Source organism: Leptosomus discolor, chromosome 6, assembly GCF_034619465.1.
Source record: "Leptosomus discolor isolate bLepDis1 chromosome 6, bLepDis1.hap2, whole genome shotgun sequence".
Classification (NCBI taxonomy): Eukaryota; Metazoa; Chordata; class Aves; order Leptosomiformes; family Leptosomidae; genus Leptosomus; species Leptosomus discolor.
Window position 1 is genome coordinate 38214326 of NC_141396.1, and position 18175 is coordinate 38232500.

At 48.1% G+C, this 18175-nt stretch overlaps 1 protein-coding gene across 3 annotated transcripts in view; it reads left to right on the forward strand.

Annotated features, from left to right (window-relative positions):
* Nucleotides 1-10508: 10508 nt before the first annotated feature.
* The window catches only part of MCU (mitochondrial calcium uniporter), a 97076-nt gene continuing 89409 nt past the window's right edge, over nucleotides 10509-18175 (forward strand). For 2 of the 3 annotated variants that reach the window (XM_086466325.1, XM_086466326.1), the window contains exon 1: nucleotides 10509-10637. In XM_086466325.1, the coding sequence (XP_086322451.1) occupies nucleotides 10509-10637 (129 nt within the window). Of the gene's footprint in view, nucleotides 10642-18175 lie in introns of all 3 variants that reach the window. The other variant, XM_086466327.1, reaches the window with a different exon arrangement.

Sequence of the window (18175 nt, forward strand, 5' to 3'; positions counted from 1 at the left end):
AGGGTAACAAGCTATGACAGGCTGCAGGACAGAAAGAAAAGCATATGATGAATCAAAGGCTGTTTATGTAAAGCATTTAAGGCATTATGTAAATCAGTCACAGCTATTATAAACCAGCACAAACACGGCCTGCCCTCACTGCACATTCCCACCCTGTGCCCCAAGAGAAAATTCCCAGTTACAAGGATCCATGCTTTGGTCTGCTCTACCTTCTCCTACCCACATCCACAGTTGTGCCACTCCAGACAAGAAGATCTCTTCACGCGGTGGTACTTCCAGCTCCAAGCAACGTTGGGACTGCAATTAAAAGCTGCTTTCAACAGAGGTTAAATCCAGAATGCATGAAAGGAGACTCCACGGCAGGTTTCTTTGGGGGGAAAAAAAATATAGTCACTGCACTCACAGAGAAGGTAGCAGACAAAAATAACCCAGAAATTACTAGCCAAGGACTTTTTAGAGAACTCTACAGAAGCTGCAGTAAAACAATGCATGATCTGAACAGTCAAGCTGTCCTATTTTTTGTTTTATAGTATCTTAGGTCTTTCGCTAAGGGGCAAGCCTGCCAAAGACTTTTAGATGGTATATGCTTAGGCAGACAAAGTGCATTTTGACTCAGATTTTACTATGAGTCCTTGTATTTCTTATTAAAAGTGTGAAACATGTCACCCTAAAGATATATAGCCATCCTCCTCGTTAAAAGGTAGCCATCCCATCTGCAGCACACCTTTCTTAAAACCATTCTGTTTAAAAAAGAAAGTAATAAAACTTTTCTCAAAGGCATACAATGCTGGCTGCAATACTCAAAGATCCTGGCTAACTGTTTCCTACTGAATTATCCCAAACACCATTATCCCACTCAAAGTCAAATTTACACCAAGATAATTTTTCACTAACACCCCTCCAATGTCCCAGTAGGGATGCACAGCATCTGGAAAATAAGATCTTTTTATTCTTGTACACAAGCATCCTTAGCCCCACTGCACTGAACTGTGTTAAAACACTGTGCACTAGTAAGGCCATGGGAAAGTTGGGAGGAATAAAATACGTATTTCCATATCCCAGATTAGTCCGTTTCAAGAAGTGCTACTGCAGCGAGAGGAATGGCATGCAACAACACATTTTTATAATAAACCTAATACGATTGCTACAGAACTTATTTTGCTCAAGAAATGCAAAAATGGTTGTTTCCTCATTCTAGATCTAAACATAGCCGAAGGCTCCCTCAAATATCACCTGAAAAATGTAATGCTTATAGGATACTGTTTCAAAGCCCTTCTGAGACTGCAGATGATTTACAAGTCTTGCAATCTGTCCTGTTAAACTGCCCGAGGACAATGGTACAATCTCTCCTCTGAAATCACTACCACAAGCTTACCCAGGAACCTGACTTCTCAGCCTAAGAGGCACAACAGGAACCTAAACAGAGAAGTGACACAAAGACTAGTAAGATCCAGGGAGCTCCAGAGAGTCCCCAGTAGGCAGACATTAATGATGTAAGCAAGGTACACCATTCTTTTTCCTCCAGAGCATGAAGTATCAACTTCTTTAGCTCAGGAAGCATAATGAATAGTTTCTGCAGAAAATAGCCATTTGGAGAAGCAGCTATTTCCATAAGTAAACAATTACACGAGCTTAAGATACACTGCTGAATACACACAGTACACACTTTCCAACATACCACCAAATACCAGAAAATTTAAGAGGGTAGTTATAAGCCACAGGACCCTCCATGCCTTCTTCTGGCAGCAACTACATGGGCTAAAGGAGCTGCCACCTGAAACTGGTGGCCACCACAATCCCCTCCAGAGTCCCAGAGAAGAGGGCAGTGATGACGCTAGAACACGTTCCCCTCACACCCCTGGGCTGGCCAAGAAATGCTTTGTTGCTCCAGATGGACAAACACACTGTTTCAGCATGTTCAGTCAGTTTTGGTTGTTTGGGGTTTGTGGGGTTTTTTGAGATACCTCCCTATGTTCAAACACATTTTTACTGAGTCCATAGAAATATTGAGTGGCATGCAGCTTTTTGTAGGGTTTTTTTGTTTGGTTGGTTTGGGTTTTTTTTTTAATATTTTATGGAAGTGGCACAACTGAGGCTGGGTTGACAGGAAGCTCCAAACAGCAGACTTCTGCCACAGCTCACTCCCATGCCTGGTTCACTCCTCCTTCCAAATCACACCACACTGCCCCAGGCCTTCCAACAGAAAAGCCAACACAACTTTTCACACTGCAAAAAGGCAACCTATTTTCCTTACAACTTTAGGAAAAATCCTAGGCGAATGCTTACGAGCAAGAAAAATTCCAAGCAGGGCAGATTTAAGGGTAAATATCAGCCAGATTATTAGTTCGGCAGAGTTAAAAGCACCCAAGAGCAGGGCTACAGCATGTTGTCAGCTGCCCACCCCGGCAGGCAGCAATACCATCATCACCTGTAGCGCAAGCGTATTCGCCCTCAGCTTGCAGGTCAAGAGGTCATGAAAAACACTGGGAATTATTTCTCAGCAATTGTAGCACTGTGTTCTAAAAACAAGAAAGCAACATTATAAAGTTTATCAATCTTTGCTGACAGCAGTGTGCTGCGTACAATTTTCCACCTGGGAGTCATGCTCTGCATAGTAGTGCCCACATTGACCTCAGTACTTCCATCTTGGACTGCCCGCCAAATAAAGCCAGGAGGGGAAAAACAGTCATGCAGCTGATTAAAAGAAAAAGCCAGCCAGGCCATTAATTCAAGTTTGAGCAGAAGCACTCAGGTCACCAGAGGAGAAAGCCTCAAAAAATCCTGTCTTGTTTGACCTGCCCACCCCTAGTCAGTAGACCTAACTAAACACATGCAGATTTACTGTCTTTCCCAAGCAGCTCATTAAACCAAAGGCAAATACAGAACAAATAAATCACATCATGACAAAGATCGGGCCTTTCTATACTCTCAGCAGTCTATTAACTCAAACTCTCCCTACAGGTCACATCAAATACAGTTTGATGTTCAGGAAAGTTAAAGCTGTTTAACGAACTGCTATTAAGAAAAATCACTTTGACATCAGCTATAACATCCAGCAATAACTCAACACAGCCCTGGCAACGCTGCAAGCAATCCCCCACAGCCACAACACAAACGAACCAGAAGCGGGGAGCAGAGCCTCACCCCTCGGCTCTGCAGTCCTCGCAGGCCCCCCTTGGCCCCGGCCCCGCCGAGGGGAATCCCTCCTTCTCCTGCGGCTCTCCCAGCAGGACCAGCCGAACGCTGTAATGGAGGACAGAGCCTCAGGGTTATTTCATAGGGAAGAAATTACAGTATCGCTGCGGGATCCCAGGGGATGGAGGGGCGGTAACGCGGCACCCTGAGCCCCGCGTGACCCGGTTTCCCCGGGCAGCGGCTCTCTCTCAGCTCCTAGGCCTCGGTCCCCTCAGCCCGTTTCACGGTGAGCACCCGCCTACCCGCCCACAGCCCGCTCCCGCCGCCGGGGCGCGGGGAAAGGAATGGCCACCCAAGCGAAGGCGCCATACCCCACCGCCGGCTGCGGGGGGAGCGGGTAGGACCCCCAGCCCAGCCTGGCCCCACTCACCTCGGCCCCGCCGGAGCACACGCAGGGGCCCACCCGCCACAACCGCGCTTCCGCGGGCAGTGGCACGCCGGGAGGGGGCGGGGCCTGGGCAGGGTCTCTGCGTAGGGGCGGGGGTCTGCGCTGGAGGGGCGGGGCACGGGCTCACACGGGCCGGTGCGGGGAGGTCTGAGGGGCGTCTATAGGTGTCCTGGAAGGACTGTGTGGAAGGTCTCAGGGACCTACATGTGTAGGTCCTGAAGAGCTTGTACATACTGTACGAGCAGCCTTTGCGTGGGGTTTGAGGGGCTTATATCAGTTCTGAAAGGTCTGTATATGGGGTCTGAGGGGCCCATATATATAGGTCCTGAAAGGCTTGTGTATAGGGTATGAGGAGCATATTTATAGGTCCTGAAGAGCCTCTATATAGGGTCTGAGGAGCTTATATATAGGATTTCAGAGGTGTGTATATACAGGGTCTGAACAGCCTATACAAACAGAGCCTGAAAGGGTCTATACACAGGGTTTGGGGGATCTATATGCAGGGTCTGAGGTACCTATGTTTAGGTTTAAGGCACCAGTGTAAAACATCCAGGGGCTAAGGTAGCCGTCTATAGGGTCTGTTGGGGTGCAAGCCCTTGGCCATTTCTGGCATACCCTATTGAGTCTCCCCAGTTTCACTTCTGCAACGGATAATTCTCTCCCTCTGGGCAAACACTTCACATGCTGGAGGAGCTTCCTGCTGGCCTGTGTGTGTACCAGGAGCAGACAGGCGATGCAGGCACCCTCAGCACTGAAAAGAGTTCTCAGAGATCTACCAACACAGCACGAGAAGGAGAAGGGAGCTCTTCCATCACTGTAGAAATGCAGAAAATTTGATTTTTCAGGTGTGATCACCTTAACTGCAAGTTCTTTACTAGTGTATGAACTGAACTGCTTTCTCTTGCTTATTTTTCTTTTTTCCCCTGGCATATCTGGTTGAGCATTTCTGTGTATTTCCGAACACAATTCACTTTATAAACTGAAGGGATTATCTCATGAGAAATGTGTCTCATAAATGGATAATTCTGCGGGGTCCACAACAGTTACTGGCTCCAGACCTGCGGCAAGGAGAGCTGACTCTGCTGTAGTGCAGCATGGCCTGAATTATCCATTAAATAGAAATCATGGCTTGTCGTAACTGTCCCTCACCCTCCGAGCTGTGCCTGCGAGATAGTGATCTCCTATTTCTGCATGGGTTTCCTCTCCCGGCTATTGAATTTACAAACAAAAGCTTCATGGGAGAGTTTAGTTTTCCCATTGAGCATAATATTTAGAAAACACTAGGGGAAATATTTCCACTAAGCTGTCAGCTTGACACATCCCACAACCACGAACTTCTCGCATACTGCGGATGGTGGGGAAGGGCTCAGGATGACGCCCACAGGTAGGAAAACCTCTCCTTAATCAAGATAGAAAAGATACCTGTGCCTGCTGCCACCGTGGCTGCACAGCCTTCATCCTGCCTGCAGCGCTCCTCCCAAACGGAGGGTGCTGCCTGCCCCTGGAATGCATAGACGTAGAACGTGGGTGGAGAAAAGCATCATGAGAGGAGAGAGAGGAAAGAGGGAAAGAGAGAAAAGAAGAAAGAGGGCAAGAGAGGAAAGAGGGAAAGAGAGAAAAGGAGAAAGAGGGATAGAGAGGAAAGAGGGAAAGAGAGAAAAGGAGAAAGAGGGAAAGAGAGAAAAGGGGAAAGAGGGAAAGAGGGAAAATGAGAAAGAGGTAAGGAGGGAGAGAGGGAAAAGGAGAAAGAGGGAAAAGGAGAAAGAGGGAAAGAGGGAAGGCAGGAAGGCAGGCAGGCAGGAAGGCAGGAAGGCAGGAAGGAAGAAGGCAGGAAGGCAGGAAGGCAGGAAGGAAGGAAGGAAAGCAGGAAGGAAGGCAGGCAGGCAGGCAGGAAGGAAGGAAGGCAAGCAGGAAGGAAGGAAGCAAGCAAGGAAGGCAGGAAGGAAGGAAGGCAGGCAGGAAGGAAGGCAGGAAGGAAGGAAGGCAGGAAGGCAGGCAGGAAGGAAGGCAGGAAGGCAGGAAGGAAGGCAGGAAGGAAGGAAGGCAGGCAGGAAGGCAGGCAGGAAGGAAGGAAGGTTTTATTCATCCTTCCATGGGCTTTGCCCCACACATGTGGGGTAGGGAGCACCTGGGGGGATCAAACACTTCTGCAAGCCCCAGGGCTTGTCCAGGCTCGGGGACACTCTTGAACAACATGGGCGTCTGGCAGGAGCACATCCCTCTCACAGCACCCACCTTTTAATGGCGATGGGTGCTGCCTAGAGATGCAAAATGCAATAAACATGTCTATGCGGGATTTGTTGGAGAGGAAAGCAGCACCAAGGGCATCACACCAGCCCAGCAGCGTTGTGATTTCAATTAGTCTCATGCACCAATAAGATTTAAACACCAGGAAAGCGTGTGCATATGCACCTCACCTTAAAGGTTTTTTTTTGGATGGAAGAGGAACTGGGAAGGAAATGAGGCACCTTGAAAATAGATGTGTCTGTGTGTCACCAGCAGCTGGGATTGGGGGAATAAGTTTTGCTCCCCCAGGGTAGAACAATGCCTGGCTTCCTGCAGGGGAACATCATATATTTTAGCCATCTCTGAGATGAGACAGTCCCAAAATGTAAACTTGTAGGCTAATTTTTGAACCGAGGGATCGCAGCAAACCTGGGAGAGGGGTGCTGTTTTCTCCAGGGTCGTGGGTGGGCATGTCAGGTGCTGCGGCTGTGACCGGCAGCTCAGGAATGGGATGGCAGCAGGAAGGGAAAATGAGAAAGGCATGTCTGGGTCATGTGTGCCTCGGCATCTAGATCAGAGGGAGGATTCACTGCTGGGGAGGCTAATTTTAGGTATTTTAATTTTAGTTCCTTCCAGATGTCTGTTAGGTTGCCTCTCTTCAGGCTTTAATGAACCCTCCATTAAAAAACACATTTTCCAGAGGCACAAATAGACGGTAATTGCTCTTCAGGAACACAGGAGGCTGATGAATCCTCCTGCTGCCCTCCTGCAGTGAAAGCACTGCAGGGATTTCTAGGATGAACCTTTTGGCAAGGCTTAAGGTGATGCTTAGAGCGGTCACTGTGGGGCTGAGGTGCAGTGGAATGCAGAGGTCTGGCTAAATCTGATGGAAATGCTGGACCCCCAAAAAAGATGGGAGAACACACTGCAGTGAGCAAATGCTGGCGTGTTTGGGTAATTTGGGTTTTACAGACAAGGTCCTGTGATGGGATGGGGACCATGATCCTGCCCAGCTCAGTTGCATTTCCCCATCATATCTTATTGCTCCATGAGCAGCCGTTGCCGTGCTCAGCTTACAGAAGATTGCCAGCACTGTTGCTTTATCAGCAGGTAGACTCTGCCCCCCTATCTCAGGGCTGTGCTGTGTTATCTGCTTTAGTCCGAAAGTACCAGCCTTTCCTCTAAATAAAAGGAGATAAGATGCACTTGGACCTGGTATCCTCCCAGATTTCCTCATCCACCCACACCCGATGCACTTGTGAGATTTTGCGCATGCATTGACCTCTGCATGCAGGATTTTGCAAGTATCACAGCCCTGAACATCTATAGGAATAAAATAGGGAAAATCCTAAATTTAAATAACATGAAGTGATGAGCCCATGGACTAAGATACCATTTGGTTTGGGTTTTTTTTTTTGTTCCTAGACAGCTTATTTAATCCAAGCACTTTGGGTCTTGCTCAGGTCTGAGCCAAAGTCTTGGGTTTGCCTACGGTTTATGGCACGCTTGCTTCTTCTTAAATAAGTATTTTATTTGCAGGAGGACAGCATCTACCCCTCTGTCAGCAGTGTCAGGATGGCTGATGGGGGTTTGAGAGTTTAGTTCCACTTCAGTCTTTCCCACGGCGATAATACTAATTGAGAATGCTGGCGTGTTTTTCCCCATTAATTCTTCTCAGGAGCAGCTTTCCAATATTCAGCTGGATGTAATTATAAGCACCAGGAGAAAGCCTCATTAAATACATTATTTTATTTAGGTTTTCCAAGAGCAGGAGATGCTTCTAGCAGGGTACTGGGAGATATTTGACCTGAAAAGACAGGGTTTCATTTTGATGCCGATATTCTCACCCCTTTCACCCCCTGAGCTCTTGAGAAACCGTTCCCTGCCAGCTTGTTTAATTGCACAGGGTATTGATCTCGGGGCTCGTGTTTAATTCCCATTTCTATGCGTTGTAATGAGTGCCCACACACTCAGCATGTGTTTGCTAACAAATTGTTGGACTTTCTGCTGCCCTCAGCCTTTGCTTGCAGCTTGTCTTCCCCCACCTCTGTCAAATACTCCCTGGAAACGTTTAAACTCTGCCTAAAATATGACTTCAGGTGAACACTTGTAGCTCCTCTTTAAATAGAAATAAATATCTAAATATATAATCTGAACGGCTGGAGCAGCAGGGAATAGGAGAGATCAGTCGCAGCAGGTCTGGCAGCTCAGGGTCTGCTGAACGTACCTGTCCCTGTCCTCCCCTGGAGCTGCCTGCACAGAGGCCCCATAGGAAACCCCATGGGAAGGGCAGCATGGGCACATCCTAAACATGTCTCTGCTCACCAAGCCAAAAAAAAGGCATTGGGTTGAGTAATTTATGGTATGAAGAGGTGGCTCTGCCCAAAAGCGCTGCTGGGGCTGCACCCTCTGCCCTTCCTGGGACCTTCCCCATTCTGGGGACTTCCTTCCTTCCCCTTTCCTGCCTTTCTAATCTCCCTCTTTCAGCTGCTCCAGGCTGCATTAACCCCAGTTTCGCCATTTTGAGGCTTTTAGTCCCATTGTGTGGGGATCCTGCAAACGGTAGCAGGGAGAGGCTGATGTCCCTGAAGGGGGACTCCCCGTCTGCAGTCCATGAGGTGGCTCTTTGGCTGAAATGTGCATCGGAGCATCTTCCAGTGCAGATGCTCCCAGGGTCGTTGCAGAGTGCTGTGCTGCACAAAATTCTTATTTTAAAGTATTTTTCCGCCTGCTGTCAATTTTCAGTGTGGAAGGAAAGGGAAGTACCATGAACAGGCATTGAGCAAAGGTTTGATCCTCATTTCTCTTCACAGGGGCTTCGGCTGCATGCCCTCGGGACTGGCTGTCTCCTGCCCATCTCAGGAGCATTGGTGTCTTGAAAGCCACTGTCCTGCAACATTTGCTCTTTTTGACCAGGGGAGCCTCCAGAGGCGGGTTTTGCTGCTTGCTCTCCAGCAGTGGAGCTCAGAGCAATTGTTGCAATAGGTCTCCTTGATCTTGCAAGAAAAAGCAAATAATTATTGAAGTGCTAAATGTGCTACGCTGGAAAGACCTAGGTAAATCCTTCCAAAAGGACACAGTTGAGATGTGATGGCTTTAACCGCATTTTTCCAACCAACAAAGAGAAGGAAGGGAAAACCCATGCCTGCAGGAAAATCCAGCCAGAAAGGAGCTCGTAGCTTTGCAAACTGGCTCAGGACACCTTGGGTGGAGGATTGCTCAGGGCCAAGCTGTGTAGCTCAGAATTATGTTGGTTGGGGAAAAGCTGAGAACGACCCTTCAGCATCTGAGCAGATGTGAAGGCAGCACTTGCGAAAGGAAGGTGAAGGGGCAGAAGAAAGCAGCTGGGGAGGGGAGGGGAGGAGAGGATGGAAGGAGGAAGACACCAGAGTGCCACCATGTTGTGATTGATGGCTGAAGCACATCTGTGTCACCCCATCACCCCGTCATGCTCCCCTCTGTATCTTTAGAAGGTCTTGGTGGCAAACAGGGGTGGTAAATAATAGCTGGAGTCTCTCAGCCCATGTGTTCCTGACAATTTTGGCAACCTCCAGCCTCGTCATAGTTTACTCACCATTAATTTCCAGTGACTGTCTTTTCCTGAGCATCCTCCTCTCCTCACCTCCCAGGAGAAGGTGCATCCCAATCACTCCATACGTCGAGGACCCAAGCTCCTTGACTTCAAAAATAGTAACAATACATGATCCCAGCTGCTTTTAAGCCAAGGCACTTTGTTTCAGTCCCAGCCCTAATGGTATTGCTGCACATGGGAAGTGCTTGTGCATTAACAGTTTTTAAGGCTCCATTTTCTAACAAGAAATTCTGGGGCCTTTTCCAGTTTTAAAAGTGATAGTCTCATTTCCCTTCTGGACTCTTCCTTCCCAGGAATTGAAAGGACCAGTCAGCTGTATTGTAACAACTCTCAGTCCGAAGGGAAAAGTCTTTTCTACGAAAAATAGTCCAAGTAAATCACTTTTCAAGCAGCACATATTGCTTATTTAGCCCAAATACTGCAAGGTATTTGGTGGCCCACCAGATATGCATGTACATGTCTCTCTCTGCAATATTTTTTTTTTTTTTTTTTTTTTGGTGACCCACTTTTTATACCATTCATCGAAATTGCCGAGGGGGTGGGATGCAGGTTTGGCCCGGCACCCCAAATCCCTGTGCCGCCCCTACGCTGCATCCCCAGGGCCATGGCGGTGCCTTTGCAGCCTTCCCGGCCACACCCTGCACCCTCTCCCCGGTGCACGCCCTGCCCGGTGCAGCCCATCTCCCCGCACCCCTTCCCCGCCGCTCCCCGACCTGGCCCCGCCCCCGGAGTGACTCCGCCCCGCCCCGGCGGCTCCGCCCCGCCCCTCCCCGCCGGCCCGACCCCGCGGCTCCCCTACTGAGGAGTTTCCCTGCCCTCCAGCCCGAGCGCGGCCCCGCCCACCGCCGGCAGGGGAGGGAAGGCAGCGGCCAATCGCCTCTCCGGTCAGGGCATCCGCGCGGCGCCGATTGGTGGCCCCGGCCTGGCTTGACGAACCCCGGGCCGGCTGAGGGGGCGCCCCGATTGGTCGCCGCCGCCGGCCGGCCCCGCCCCGCCACTCCTCCTCCCCCCCACCCCCCCCCCACCCCCCCCAGCGCCCGGACGGCAGCAGCAACCGCCGCCGCCGCCACCGCCGCAGCAGCAGCGCGAGGCGGTTCCAGCGGCGCGATGGCGGCCACGGCGGGCAGATCGCTGCCGCTCCTCCTCTGCCGCCGCCCCGCCGCGCTGACGGCGGCCGGTTGCTTCCCGGCGCTGGGGCGGCGCCGCCAACATCAGCAGCAGCAGCGACACCGGATGGTGAGTGAGCCGTGCCCTTCAGGCGGCGGCCGGCTGAGGCGGGCGCGGTGCCGGCAAGCCGCGGGGGGGGCGGCCCGGATCTCCCCCGTTCCCCGGCGGGCGTCGGCCCCCGGCCCGGCCCGGGCAGCTGCGCGTTATTCTTAGCGCCGTCGCCGAGCGAAACTTGAGCGGGGCGGGCGGCGGCAGCCGAGTCCCCGGCCCCGCTCCGTCAGCGGGCAGCTCCCTGGCCCTCCCGCCGCCGCCCTGCCCCGGCAACAAGCGACACCCGCGCCCCGCGCCGTGCCCGCTCTTCCCCCTCCCCCGCTCTTTCTGGAGGGCGCGGGAGCGGCCCGGCGCAGCCCGCGGTACCGGGAACGGGTTCCTGGGGCGGGGGTCGGGTCCCGGCAGGGAGCGGCCGCCAGGTGGCGCGCGGGGCCGCCGAGAGCCTGGAGGGGGGGGGCGGGGGGGGGCCAGGAGCCCCCGCTGGGGTCGGGGCGGGCAGTGGCAGTATCGGCCCGGGGCGCGGGCGGGAGCGGGAGAGCGCAGGTGCCCAGCGGATCTTCGCCTTTTTTTAAATCATTTTCCTCTTTTTCTTGCCGTCCACCCCGCCTCAAGGTTAGCTAGGAGAGCGGCACTCTGGGGGGGTGGGCTCCACAAAATCCACTCAGAGGCGGTGTCGTCCAGGTTGGTGCGGCTTGTAGGAGAGGGAGGGGAGCAAAAATTAAAAGCCCAGTTTTTGTGTGCTTCCCCTGCAGAAACAGCATGGTTAATGGCTTTGCTAGGAGAGAGGAGACTGGCAGCACACACGTTGCTTACGATGTGTCTTAGAGTGGAAAAAAACTGTAAAGGCAGCAGGTTGCGTTTTGGAGCTCAAAAGATTTGCTATAAATACCAGGAGGTTTTTTCCCTTTAAACTAAGGGAACAGTATGTAACTGTGGGATATTCTTCTAGCTTTTGCCACAATCTGGTTTATTGCTGCTTACAAAAAAAGCTGCCGTTGGAGGTGTGCACCTGTCGCTCACTTGTTGTTTTACTGAAGCAACTGATTGTGAAACTACAGAAAGCCACCAAAAATGCGTATTAATTGGCTGATGGAGTAGGGCTCCGAGCTCCGTTGGAATAGAAGGGTTAAGGCTGAGTCCCTAGGGTACTGTTTAAAGAGCAGCTGAGTGTTTGTGCCTTGTATCTTCAGGGTGTCGATAGTTCCTCTAACGGTGTCAGTATGTTTTCACAGTGATGGGATGCCAGAGGTTCTGTTGGCATTGAGTGTCTTGGTTGCATCAGTCCCATATTTGCAGCGCGGTTCTTCACATGTGCAAAGTGTGACTTCTGCGGCGTTGACTTCAGGCTTTGTAAATACCAACCTGACAAGTGAGGCCACCGGTATCCTGGATTCTGGTCAGGTGTGGAACAGCCTTTTCAGCCTTTGCGATTATCATTTAAGTTGTCTCTTTTTGCTTTCTGGCCCAGAAAATAATAAACTATTTATCTGAATTTAAGTTGAACCTTGCAATTAGTTTAACAGAGACGCAGATTCATGCTTGATTCCGCTAATTGGGCTAAGTGTAGCAGTAGATGTGCAAGAAGATTAAAAACAACTGTTAAAAAATATCCTGTGTCCCATTTGGGATACTTTGCTGCTTCTGTGGCCCTGGCTGAGCTGACATTGCTGAAGTGTGTGCAAGCTCAGGAGCATGCTAAAATCGTACTGGCAAAGCCATCTCCTTCAGGTGCTTGGGGAAGAAGGACTTTGCTTGTGTCTTGTGGACTGCTGATTAGAAACTCTTCTGGCTTTAGTACCAGTTGGGTTATTGATGTTTGATTTTTTTTGGCTGTTGCCCATTTATGGTGTTGCAGTGATTAGGTTTTGGGGTTTTCTTCTTTTCAATAGGGAGGTTGTACACAATTCAGTTCAGTAGGTGTTAAATGGTGAAGCGCCCCTGTGAACCTAGCGATCAGGTGAAAGCTTACTGTCAGCAGATCGGGACGCAGATTCCTAACTGCTCCTTTTGGCAGTATCTGTAATGTGCCTTTTTATCTCCTCACAGAAAAGATGAGTTATCCTTTCCATCACACTGCACTTGAGAAACTATGTGGACCACTGGGAGAGAGTAGAGACCCGAGAGCTGCTGAATCCTAGAGTAAATGATCTCCAAGGAGAAATTACAGGAACTGGAGCTCTTCATAATAAAGAGAAAATCGAAAAGAGGTTGCTGCAAAGAGGGAGCAGAGAAACAGAAGATCTGTTGGGTTAGTGAAGAAATAATGAGCTTACAGTGTGAGAAGAAGGATTTGGTTAAATGCTGGGAATCTTTTACTGCCAGTAAGAGTAGTGAAATGCTGAATTATTTCCTGGGAAAACTGTTCGATCTTCATTATTGGAAGTGGTTAGGACACGTTAGACTTGCATGAATCAGTTGTGGCTGATGCAGAATTGATCCTGCTCTGTGATAGGACTGGACTGTATAAACTTCCTGAGTCTACAGATTATATTAGAAAATAGGTAGGAAAAGTTTGTATAATGTAAGTGTAATTAATAGAGTGGTTATATTAGATGTGTCTATGCATATTGTTTTTAGTACAATAAATTTTACTTGGTTACTTCTCAGGATGGCTGGTTTCTGGCAGAGGTGATAAATTAAATGGGCTTTCTTGAAATAACGTGGAAATTGTAAATGGTCTTATGGATGAGTTCTTTCACAAGGCATATAAAATATTCTGGAAGAGCCTGGGCCAGTTGACCAGACTACTGTGAGAGAAAAGTACTTTAAAACAAACAAAAAACCCCTCCAGATGGGCAAAGTGTAAAGAATGAGGCTGTGATAACATCAAACAGTAGAGAGACCAAGGAGGTCCAAACATTTGAATAAGTACTTGGTTTATGAAGGGTCAGATGGGAATACAGTGATACTGGGAGACGTAGGTCTTGAGTGAAGCATTCACAGCTTGCTTAAGAGTTTTGAAAGATGAGAGAGTTGGGAAAGGTCAGTGGGCTCAGCATGTAGATGTGGGGTTATGGAAGAGAGAGTGAATCTTCACATTCTGTCCTAGCTGAACAGTATCACAGGGTGTGAGAGATCTTGGGAGGAGGGTGCAGAAAACTGGAATGAGAAGTTCATTTACTGATCTCTGAATAGGAAGAAGCAGGCAGGAGGAAGGATTTACTGGTATTTGTGAATCTTCCCTCTCAAGTGATGATGTGCCTCGCAGGTTGACTGTTCAGGGTAAGGAGAGAGGCAGTTGGTGTAACCAGGCAGAAAGCAGGGCTGCAGCATCCATAGTGTTGGAAGAATATGATGGAGCTGAATAAATGGACTTAGAGCACAAGTATCAGAGGCTGAATCTCTTTGCACCCTGCCAGTCTCAGTTACATGTACGTGAGAGTGGGGGAAGCCTAGTAGATAGAGAGGTGAGAGAGTTAGCAAGCACGTTTGTGGTGGAGAAACTGATGAAGTAGCCTGAGGGGGGTTGTAATGTCAGGGGGAACAAGTGGATGGCTACGGCTTTGGAGATGAGTACACCTGAATAGTTCATAGAGTGAAACATCAATAATATTGGTGTTTGTTTTAAACATATGCTGTGTGCGCTTCCTTGTTGCGAGGGAACTGTAGAGATCTGATGCACTGCTGGGAGAAGCATGGGAAGATGGGAGTGAGAGAGGCAGTTGGGCTAATCGGGCCAAGGTAACTTCTGCTGTTGGGAAGACCAGAAACGGCAAAAATTGTTATTGGCAAGCGAGATAAGCTGGAATAAAAGTATTGTGTGTGGTTTCTTTTACTATTTGCCAGCTACACGCAGAAAGTGGCAAAGGATGGAGAAGCAGTAAGAGTAGTGGGGAGAAGCCTGGCCGGTGCTGGTCAGCAGGGACTGTTACAAGGTGTGCTGTGGGGGAACAAATGGACAACGCCATACAGTGACTTTTTAAGCAATGGGGGTGGAGTGGAGCCCTTGGTGCTCCGTGTAGCGAGTGTTTGCTAGGTTATCAACTGGCTGCCGTTTGCTAGGTTATCAACTGGCTGCCGTAAGTCACGCTAATACCTATCAATTAAGGCCTTTGTCCTGCAGTAATTTCGAGTGCTTAATACAAAAATTGCTGCTATTTTCCCTTTAGACAGCTTGCCCTCTGGGGAGTGTGGAGAGAGAATTAAAGAGGATGTTCCTTGGAGGAAATGTCCTTGGGAAGCAGGAGAAGCCCCTTCTTTGACTCCTACTTGTTGTGGGTATTGAGGGTAAGCTGCCGAAGGTGAGAGCTCTGCACCGCTGAGATGCAGTGAGGCTGGGAGGCAGACCTTTGTGGAAAAGGTTCACAAAGAAGTAAGCTGTAAATGTTTTTCAAATATGTGGTGGTAGACAAAGGACTTAAATAAAATGCTCTGCTTTTGCATGTTGAATGTCTAATCTTCATGGCTTTCTTCCTACAAAGATTAGAGTCTTTTGTTATTACATTTCTTAGTGCATATAGGCAGTGGTTGAGTTATGTTGGATTGGAATGTAATCAGCTGGTTCAGATCTGGAAAAAATACCTGTAGAAAATCAAGGGCTCGTCGGTACGTGGCGTTCCTATGGTAGTTAAGCCTGGCAATTCTGGGTGGGTCAGGAATAAGGACTCCTAGTGACTCCTTCAATGCCTGAAAAGGAAAAACTCAACTGAACCACAGCCAATTTTGAAGTAGGTATCGGGCAACCTGCAGGTTTTTATCTCTGCTCCAGACAAGGACCAGAATTGCTTGTGTCGATCAGTCCTCCGAGACAGGTGGGGTTTTGGTGCAGGTAGCTCTGTATTAAGGATGCAGTAGAGAGTGTATCCTGCAAAGACAAGAGGACTCTGTGCCCAGGAAAGGTGTCCTGGGATGTGAGAAACCGCGGGAGGAAGATGCAGTGGACAACATGCTGAAGCTATCCTTCCTTGGCATAGATACAATGTGTATTCTATGTTTGGTTTTTGGTTTTGGTTTTTTGTTTGTTTGTTTGTTTTGTGTTGTGGGTGTTTTTTTTTTTTACCCATGCTATAGCTGAAACTGTTGCAGCATCAACTTCCAGAGAAGCTGTTGAGCAGTAGTGCAGTAATAATTTCCCTGGTGGGCCCTCGTAACCACCGCAAGTCGTTGCTGTCACAAGCAACAGTTTATTGCCCTACTGTTGCCCGTCTCTTGAAACAAATTTATTTAACAGGTGAAGCTTGGGGCTCACAAAACTCGCAGAGCAACAGTGGATGGCTGCAAGGATGGTGAAACTTGGAGGAATATTTTGGTGTGCCGTTTGTATTTTTGCTGAGGATGGAAACTGGTGGACTGCTTTAATTAACTGAACTTCTGTTTTCCTGACCTGGCATACTGCTGATTGTAATTGTTAAGTGAATGATTAAAAAGACAAAGAACTGGTGGCTATCCAGAGGTTTGAAGGGGCATAAAGCAATTATTCTTGCCAGATCTTTGGCTGCACTTGGTGCCTACCCTGACCTCCAGTGTTTCTCATGCTGGGACATCCACAGGAGCAGTGACATGCATGCTGTACACCAGGAAGAGTTGCATCTGGTGTCACTTTGGCAATCAGGATGGGATGTGGCTTGAACTGCAATATAAGTAAATACCAATCCAGCAGAACATCTGGAATGTTGAGAGCGCCCTAGGAAGAGTTGATTTGACCGTAAAGATGGATCTCTCCACTGAACCTCCTTTGTCTCCTGCTTCTTCCCTCACCTCCTTCCCATGCACGTGCACTTGCCGTCCTACTGACTCTTTGCTCGCCTCGCCCTGGCAGAGGGTGGCAAAAACGTAACGATTTCTTGTAGCTGTCTTTGCCACTTGCCAACTCTAGTGCTGGCTAAATTGATTAAAAATGCAAGACAGAGCGAGGTCTGCTGCCTCATACTGGATTTGCTGCTGCAAGGAAGGCTACAGCTCAGTGCTATTTTGAAAGGTTCAGGAGGAAAGGAAACTTTTTCAATGTTTTTTACCTCAAATGAGAGGAGGGAATCTGCCCTTAGCTAATTATAGAGCAATGGAATACCAGTACTAAGCTGGAAACTTTGTGCTTTTTGGCTTTTTTGTTAGATTGTGTTGGGATTTTTTTCACAGACAAAAACTTAGAGGGGGGTGACCAGCAAGTATTTTTCAGTGTATGAAAGTGGCTAAAAAGTTCTCTATGTCCTATTTGCTCTTATAGAGCAAAATAGGTTTTGAAGGGAGGCTGAATTAAAAAAAAAAAGAAAAAAGAAAAAAAAGGGCAGTATTTTGTAGCTTTTGATGTGCCTCTTCATTCAGTGAATAGGAAAAAAGCTTTACTTGATAGTGGCCAGAGAACATGGTTCTAGGGCTTGCTTTATGTGAAAGAGGAGCGCTCTACAGAGAGGAGTAGATGTTGGGGTGATTTTTTTTTTTACAATTATTTGATTATACTTTTTTTTTTTTTTTTTTTTTTTTTAATGGCTCAGCCTGTGGGAATAAAGACTTTGTATGTAGGGTCTGTGATGGGGAAAGGAAGTTACAGTCATGGTAAGGTTGATCCAGTCATTAATATAAAAATTTGAGGACTACTCCTTTTCCTTACAGGGAGTGTTTCTCATCTCTGCTCAGACAGGATGGGTATAGCTCTCCTTACCAGAGTTAAGCCTGAAAAAGCGCAGGAAAAAGAATATTTTTTCATTGTTCATTTTCTAAAGCTGTTTTTTAGACTGATCTTAAAGATGAAACTTTCTGTGAGATTAGGTCCCACCCAGTCTTGAGGGTAAAATGTAACTTTTATGACTTCATTTCATATGTGTGCTATGAGTCACTTGTTTGGCATTCTATAAAATAGCATTGAGATGACACAAATCTGTAATTTAAATTATTCTCCTATTTGTAGGTCTGTGGAAATGTAGAAATGGTTTTAGATTTTGGGTGGCTTCATTTATTTTTTTTTTTTTAAATTTCCTTATTTATATATTGCAGTGTCAGCTGGTGGTCACTCTTCCTGAGATCTCAACTGCTGTTTTCTGCTCCCGTGGCCTCTGCTAGCCCTGTGTGGGATCAGGAACAGTCCTTGACAAATTTTGCTCGATGAAACTGTGTGCTCTCTGCTCACGATGGAGGAATACTTCTAATGTCTGAAGTGCTCTCTGGGTGAGAGACCACCTGTGATATTGCTGATGTGGTTTTCATCGTATTTCAGTGCTTGCTTTTTGAAGATGAGCTTAGAGGGATCTGGCTCTAAGGACTGTTTTGTCCTTGAGTATGTAATGATGAAAAGAAAATTACTTGTGCCTTTCCTATTAAAGTTTTGGCAAAGGGTTTTCTTCCTGTTATTAAGGTCTCAATTGGTCATCAAAATGAGATGTCATTTTAATGAAGATGAAAACACGCAGCACTTGAATGTGATGTGGATTTATTTTCCAGTAGGGCAAGCCTATGGGGTATTGCTTATATCTCATGTAAACTAAGAAGCGTATCCACTATCTTTTTCTGCATTCTTGGCAGCTCTTAAGGAATTAGGAAATGTAAAACAACTTACATAAGCAGGAGAAGGAAAATGGCAGCAAACAAGCTTGTTTCAGCGATTTGCTTTTGTTGGCTTCCCC